This window comes from Physella acuta, unplaced genomic scaffold, assembly GCF_028476545.2.
Source record: "Physella acuta isolate Inbredline_101_S28 unplaced genomic scaffold, ASM2847654v3 ptg000450l, whole genome shotgun sequence".
Lineage (NCBI taxonomy): Eukaryota > Metazoa > Mollusca > Gastropoda > Physidae > Physella > Physella acuta.
Window position 1 is genome coordinate 610,302 of NW_026731969.1, and position 8,511 is coordinate 618,812.

General features: G+C 35.6%; 1 protein-coding gene across 1 annotated transcript; it reads right to left on the bottom strand.

Annotated features, from left to right (window-relative positions):
- Positions 1-4,082: 4,082 nt before the first annotated feature.
- LOC131943265 (uncharacterized) lies at positions 4,083-5,962 on the bottom strand. Its single transcript, XM_059303282.1, has 4 exons — positions 5,886-5,962; positions 5,656-5,811; positions 4,386-4,624; positions 4,083-4,134 (listed from the first exon to the last, which is right to left on the bottom strand). The coding sequence occupies exons 1-4, from the start codon at positions 5,886-5,888 to the stop codon at positions 4,083-4,085; spliced, it is 450 nt and encodes a 149-aa protein (XP_059159265.1). The 5' UTR covers positions 5,889-5,962.
- Positions 5,963-8,511: the final 2,549 nt, after the last annotated feature.

Below are 8,511 nucleotides of genomic sequence, written 5' to 3' on the forward strand. Positions count from 1 at the left end.
ACCTTACCTTACCTTACCTTACCTTACCTTACCTTACCTTACCTTACCTTACCTTACCTTACCTTACCTTACCTTACCTTACCTTACCTTACCTTACCTTACCTTACCTTACCTTACCTTACCTTACCTTACCTTACCTTACCTTACCTTACCTTACTTTACCTTACTTTACCTCACTTTACCTCACTTTACCTTACCTTACCTTACCTTACCTTACCTTACCTTACCTTACCTTACCTTACCTTACCTTACCTTACCTTACCTTACCTTACCTTACCTTACCTTACCTTACCTTACCTTACCTTACTTACCCTTACCTTACCTTACCTTACCTTACCTTACCTTTCCCTTACCTACTTTACCTACTACCTTACCTCTACCTTACCTTACATTAACCTCACCTTACCGTCACTTACTCTTTACCTACCTTTACCTTACCTTACCTTACTTACCTATACCTTACCTCACTTACCTTCACTTTCCTTACCTTACCTTACCTTACCTTACCTTACCTTACCTTACCTTACCTTACCTTACCTTACCTTACCTTACCTTACCTTACCTTACCTTACCTTACCTTACCTTACCTTACCTTACCTTACCTTACCTTACCTTACCTTACCTTACCTTACCTTACCTTACCTTACCTTACTTTACCTTACTTTACCTCACTTTACCTCACTTTACCTTACCTTACCTTACCTTACCTTACCTTACCTTACCTTACCTTACCTTACCTTACCTTACCTTACCTTACCTTACCTTACCTTACCTTACCTTACCTTACCTTACCTTACCTTACCTTACCTTACCTTACCTTACCTTACCTTACCTTACCTTACCTTACCTTACCTTACCTTACCTTACCTTACCTTACCTTACCTTACTTTACCTTACTTTACCTTACTTTACCTTACTTTACCTTACTTTACCTCACTTTACCTCACTTTACCTCACTTTACCTCACTTTACCTTACCTTACCTTACCTTACCTTACCTTACCTTACCTTACCTTACCTTACCTTACCTTACCTTACCTTACCTTACCTTACCTTACCTTACCTTACCTTACCTTACCTTACCTTACCTTACCTTACCTTACCTTACCTTACCTTACCTTACCTTACCTTACCTTACCTTACCTTACCTTACCTTACCTTACCTTACCTTACCTTACCTTACCTTACCTTACCTTACCTTACCTTACCTTACCTTACCTTACCTTACCTTACCTTGCCTTGCCTTGCCTTGCCTTGCCTTACCTTACCGCACCGCACCGCACCGGAAAACTGTAAAAATTTCATGCGATTTTTGTACACGATTACAATACGCCTAGGTTTTCTGTGAACTAGTTTAAGTTCATGCCCTATGTTCTTTAGTTCAAAAATAACTTGATCCATAAATTATTTTCCATTAGAATTTGGATAATTTATTTTAGCAGCCATCTGGTATGTCTGTCTTTGATCTGACGGTCCTTTGGTCCATGTCGCAGTGCATATAAAATGCCATACAAACAAAAGCCAAACAATACGTTACTCACAATGCCACCGTACCCAGAATAATGAAAACGCGATCACAACTTAGTCTAGATAGGACTTTGGCCAGTACGTCCCGGCCAGTGCGCGCATTGGCCAGCCAATGTATAAAATATGCTGTCGAGGATAAGCGTTTCAGACTTGGCAAGTACGTCCCGGGCAGTGCGCACATTGGCCGGCCAATGTATGAAATACGCTCTTAGTGCTAATTTTTTTGGCTTTGGCCAAGAGAGCCGGCTAATGCGCACATTGGCCGGCCGATGACGGCTTTGGCCGCATTCGGGCTTTGACCGTAACATATATCAGGCTGCTGTTGCCTCGTGAGACAGTGGAATTTTTCTCCAAGTGATAAAGATTTTATTTTCTCTAGTGCAGGCTTTGTTATAGCTGAACTAGCCAACTCTAGAAAAACAATCTTACCACAATTTTTGCGGACCCATTGTAGAATTTGTGCAGTGGTTTTTCTTTATATCCCATTAAGGTTGGTAGAATTTGTACAGTGGTTTTTCTTTATATCCCATTATGTTTGGTAGAATTTGTACAGTGGTTTTTCTTTATATCCCTTTATGTTTGTTACAATTTGTGCCGTGTTTTTCCATTTTCACCTCTCAGAGACTACCCCGACCCTTATTCCTTCAGCGATGAGGATGCTGGTCATCACAGCCTATCTCCAGAATATTTTGTTTTGAACCAGTTGCTCCAACGTGAGCATGCGGGTGACTTGTATCCAGTAGCGTAGCGAGGGGGGGGGGGACGGACATATGTCCCCGGGCGCCGACCTTAGAGGGCGCCAAAATGGGTTGGAAAAATAAATTGAAAGGTCGAGGGGGGTGCAAATCGAAAGTTTGAGGGGGGTGCAAATCGAAATCTTGAGGGGGGTGCAAATCGAAAAGTTTGTCCCCGGGCGCCGGAAAGGGTCGCTACGCCTCTGCTTGTATCTGTTCCCCTCAGGTCACGTTTACAGACATCTCGTAATTTAGCAAGTATCACCCTGTGGGTCTTTTAAATACTTAAAATCTCTGTAGAGAATGTGGGTTATATACACAAAAAATGAAATAAAACTACTCTAGTTGACAATGTTTAAAGGGACTGCATCTAGTTTTTTGTTAAATAACCAGTTCTTCAGTACAAGGTTGTTGGTGCTGTAAAAAAAATCATTATTTTACTTTCTCGTATTCGAAGTATACAGGAAATATATTGATCGTGCAAAAAAAAATCGAAATCGAAATTTTCAAAAATCTCGACGTCTTACATCTCCCTTAGTCGGGAAAACTTGGTTGTGTGTGTGTATGTGTGTCTGTGTCCGTATGTGCGTTTGTCTGTAAATACGATACCGCTACAGCTAGGTTGATCAAATTTGATATTCTGTATCAACGTTTCCGGTAACAGGAAGTGGGCATGTTTCTACTAATTTTTTTTTAAATCCAATAACTTAAATACTGTTTCAGATATAATTTTTACCAAATCAGTATAAGTTCAAACTATCTAATTTCTTTCAAATTTTGAGTACCTCCCAGTGACCGGAAGAAGTTCTTTACGCTATTTCCGATTTCTTAAAAAACGACGTAAACCAGTGTCGCGATATTTATGATCCAAGCTCAGGCATTGTTTACATTTTAATAACTGAATTTTAGAAAACATGGTCACGCGTCTAAGAACATAGGATTGGTAACGCGTTGATGAAACCCGTCTTATATAACACGTCAGCCTTACTTCTATTCCTTCGGCAACGCGCGGGGACGGGTACGCTAGTAGTTTTATATTTAAACGTATACTATGAGATCTTTAAAACAGACAAGTATTTGCCTGGAGATTTAAAGAACTTTAATGTTAAATTCTTTCAGTTAATTCGATACACACGACACGATGGTTTGACTAATGTATTCTATAAGACTGTTTCACGTTTTCCCATAACTGAACACCTCTATGCAAATACTAAAAAAAGTAAAGCTGTATTACTAAACAAAATATTATTAAATAGTTTTCTTGTGACTAACAATATCAACCTCATCCCACAAATCACAATGTATGGGGCACAATAGATGATCTAATAATTCTACGCGATCCATTTCGTTCCTCTGCCACTGTGATTGTATTTTTTTTCTTTTGATAGACCGACTAACATTATAGTCCTACTATAAACAAAATTTAAAAGAAAATTATTATGATGATTTTTTTTTGTGCAAGTAATTAAAGCACTTGTAAGAGTCCATTAATTTATGTTTTCAAAATTGTACTTTCATTTATATACAAAGTAAAATTTTAAATAGATAATAAATTAAATGTCTAACGGCGTAAAATCTGGTAATATAAATCTTTGGACAACTGAGGTATTCGTCAAAGGAATCAAAGAAATGTCACAAAATGAGTATAACACAAAATTTAAAAAAAATTGCTTCTCACTTTTTAATGTTTTTTATTTATTTATCGATGTTATATATTATATATATATATATATATATATATATATATATATATATATATATATATATATATATATATATATATATAATACAACAGACTGTTCAGAAATTCGTATTTTTTACACTAATCAATCTTGGGCAGGGCGTCAGCAGCTGTGAACAGATCTTCATCCCATCTGTGGAGTATAAGTTTATACATGTTTAAATAGTATACAATGTATAAATGAACAGTTCTTTATCCCATCTTTGGAGTATAAGTTTATACAACTTAACAAAGGTTACAAGATATTAATGAACAGCATTACTACACTAAATTAGGAAGCTTCTTTTGAGATTCAAGATATTAAGAAATCAAAATCTCAAAATTGCAAATACACAGCTTTACATAGACGATACTAACGGCATTCATGACTAACAGTCAAAGTACTCTACCACTTGACCACGCCATCCCTTGATAAATTCTTCTCTGTCGTCCAGCCCATCTTTGTTTACGTCAATGGCGGCGTGCAAATGCTTATAGTCCTTCAGATTCAGATGCCCGTCAACATTGAAATCGTAGACGTCGAACAAAAACTTGAGGCTGTACTCAAGGCTCGGGTCCTGACTCACGATGAAGGTATAGTACTCTTCCCAGGTAACATCGCCATCTACATCAGAGTCATATTTCTGCACAGTAGAACAGGTTACCAGTGAGAAGTGTGGTTGTTTGATATGTATACACAATACAATATCTGGTCCGATTTTGCGTAAACATTTTTTTACTTAGATAACGTAATATTTCAAATGTTCATAAAACGATTTTAAAAATATTCTGAAGTTGCGTTAGTACAATTTCAGAAAATGCTAGACAAAGCAAAATTAAAAACTTTTTTCCAATAATTACCTTTAAAAGACTAAATTATCGTGTTATCAATAGATTATATTGGTTTTTTTTACTAAGTAGTTCAAAAAATCAGAAATATTATTACTAATATTCTGTATCTTTTGTTTTAAGGTAAAACAGATTGTTTTTGTTTACCCATGAAACTCCCTCTATATATAATAAAAATTGTATCTTTTTGCAAGATAAAAAAATGGAATTAATAAACTTAATAATAACGAACAAAACTTTTAAAAGCCTGGATATCTCAATTAAACCTTCATAGATACCTATTATATATGTTAAACATTCACACCAACCTACAGAATCAATCTGATTATATAAGCTAAATATTCATAACAACCAACAGAATCAATCCAGATATATGAAATAAATATGCAATAGCACAACAGAATCTAGATATATCAACACAAATTTCATACAAATCAACACCTCATGGATATAAAAGAATTATAGAAAAAATTAATCACACAAGACAACATTTAGATATGTTAACTAAACATTCACACTACCAAACAGAATTTACATGTATTAACACAGACCTCACAGGCTATGAACAGTGTTTCTTTCAGAGTTTTTACATAAGGGGGGGGGGGGAAACACTTGAAATTTTCGGAGGGGGGGGGGGGGCGGTAGACTTTTCGGGTGGGGGAGGGGGACACTGTTAAAAGTATATATTTTCTATATAAATTTCATTTCGTTCTAGTGGGGAGGGGGTAGACTTTTTTCGGGATCCGCGCGGGAGGGGGGGGGGGAGGGGGGGAATCCCCGAAGAGATGCCTTGAAGAAACTCTGGCTTTGGATGACATGTACTCACGACAAACGAATCCTGTAACTCCAGAACGCTGAGGTCACCACTGTCGTCAGTGTCAAGTACATTGAAAATCTCATTGGCTTGGCTAGCCTCTTTCTGGGCCAACACTAGAGCTGGAATCATCACTACAAACAGTACAGGCGTCATCGTGAGCATCTTCTGTAAGGAAAACAAAACGTACTATCAGTCGAACTTGGTGTGACGTGTGTATCGTTAAGTAGCTGTCACACTACCATATATGTCAAGCGAGCCTTTAGTGAGTGATAGAGTGTGAGTCCTGGTTATATAAAGCTGCGGGCAGATTGTGTGGATAAGTTTCATTAGTTCAGTAAGCCTAGCCATTACAGCTTAAATTAGTGAATATTGATTTTCGTTCAATGGTTCTTTTAACAAACGCTCGATATATATATATATATATATATATATATATATATATATATATATATATATATATATATATATATATATATATATATATATATATATATATATATATATATATATATATATATATATATATAAATCTTACTCTACAATAATGTCCGTTTATTTTCCCTAATCTGCCATATTGTCGAATCGAATGTCGCCTAATCTTTCCTAGTCTGAAGTAACTTAGTACACCCACATTGAGCTTAGTCTACCTAGATCGACCTTAATGAACCCTGATTAACTGTGATAAACGTTTAATCCGTTCTGACGTATCTTAATCTCACATATCTTCACCTAATCTCCCAACCCTCACCACAACCCACAAAACTTCACCTCAAAACACCTCACTTAAAATAATATCTCACATATCTTCACCTAATCTCCCAACCCTACCACACCCACAAAACTTCACCTCAAAACACCTACCTCACCTTACCTTACCTTACCTCCTAACCTAACCTAACCTAACCTAACTAACACTAAACCTTACACCTAACCTAACCTAACCTAACCTAACCTAACCTAACCTAACCTAACCTAACCTAACCTACACCTAACCTAACCTAACCTAACCTAACCTAACCTAACCTAACCTAACCTAACCTAACCTAACCTAACCTAACCTAACCTAACCTAACCTAACCTAACCTAACCTAACCTAACCTAACCTTACCTTACCTTACCTTACCTTACCTTACCTTACCTTACCTTACCTTACCTTACCTTACCTTACCTTACCTTACCTTACCTTACCTTACCTTACCTTACCTTACCTTACCTTACCTTACCTTACCTTACCTTACCTTACCTTACCTTACCTTACCTTACCTTACCTTACCTTACCTTACCTTACCTTACCTTACCTTACCTTACCTTAGCTTAGCTTACCTTACCTTACCTTACCTTACCTTACCTTACCTTACCTTACCTTACCTTACCTTACCTTACCTTACCTTACCTTACCTTACCTTACCTTACTTCACCTCAAGTTACCATTTCCTCACCTGACCTTACCTCACATCGGTTCGCCTTATCTCTTTCAACTTACTTCACGTTACCTTTTATTCATTTACATTTGCTTCAGCATGTGCATTGACATCGACATTTACATTACTTTTGTATTTGTATTTACATTTACATTTAGATAGAAAAGGAGATAACAGAAAAATAATTCAATCCTCGGTTTTTTTTTGTTGTTCAATACACATCTCACCAACACGCAGTTTACGATCTAAAACTTTAGCGCCACATGTCACACACTAAAACTGACATTCACCACAGAAACACGCATTAATTCACTTCACAACACATGTCATAAAGGTCTGTAACACTAAGTGCAGTTGGGATATTTTTTACAAATACTTAATTTTTTTTTAATAGAGTGGAATCTCATAAATAAAATAATAGTGCACCAATCAAACAGCAAATAATATGTGTGTTATTGTGCGGAATATTAGTACTTTATCAAGAAAGAGAGAAGAATCCATTTTTCAATACATTCATATGCGTTTATTGAGAAATCGGAAATAGATTAAAGTAGTACTTCCTGTCACCGGAAATTACTCAAAATGTGTCTGATCGAAAAATAGATCTTCTACATATATGTGAAATTTTGTGTATCTAACTGAACAAATACTTAAGTCATGGGATTTTGAAAAAAGTAAAATAAGTTTCGTCAACCTAGCTGTAACGATAATCAAGTTAACGTGGTCACCGCCAGATACTCAGACACACACAGACATACATGCAAATAGGAAATTCCAGTTTTTTTTCCAATTCGCTGATGCGTACCTCACCCAGATTTAGATATATCTAAATTACAATTTTTAAAAATGTTTCCGCATATGATGAAAAATTAAAAGTAAATCGGTGAAAACTGTAAACATTTATTTTTTATTTTTGTGCCTATTACAATACTTCCTCTATACTCTCTTTACAAGAAGTAAAAACTTTACGCTGTATTTCATATATATATCTAATAAATAAAGCTCAATTCTGTATGTAACGTGTAATAAGTTTGTCGTTGACATACTTCTATGGATTTAAGTGTTAGATTATTATCGTGCTCATAGTCTAAATTTATGAGAAAAAATTACTATTGAAAGTGTTGGGATATAATTTCCATTTTTCAAACTGATTGTAATAATTGTCGGCATGTTCATTAAACACAATTTTAAAAAAATTATCATCTTTTACAAAAACTCTAATTATGTCTGAAAATTATTTATATTTAGTCCTTTAACACTTACTTCCCTTTGATAAATTAGGAAAACACAATTACTTCCCTTTATAAACCATTGCATTAGTGGAAAAGAATTTACTTTTTATTACTTGATTTTGGTGTTGGGAAAAAAAAATAATTACATAATTAGCGGTGATTGATCAAGTGCAAATGTTGTAGGTATTTTACGGATAAGCTTGGAGTTTTAT

Excerpts from the sequence above, each read along its gene's own strand:
- LOC131943265 (XM_059303282.1), bottom strand. Across the intron at positions 4,625-5,655 it reads AGTTACAGGATTCGTTTGTC|AAATATGACTCTGATGTAGA; the intron begins GTGAGTACATGT and ends TCTACTGTGCAG. Across the intron at positions 4,135-4,385 it reads TGGCGTGGTCAAGTGGTAGA|ATGGGATGAAGATCTGTTCA; the intron begins GTACTTTGACTG and ends TATACTCCACAG.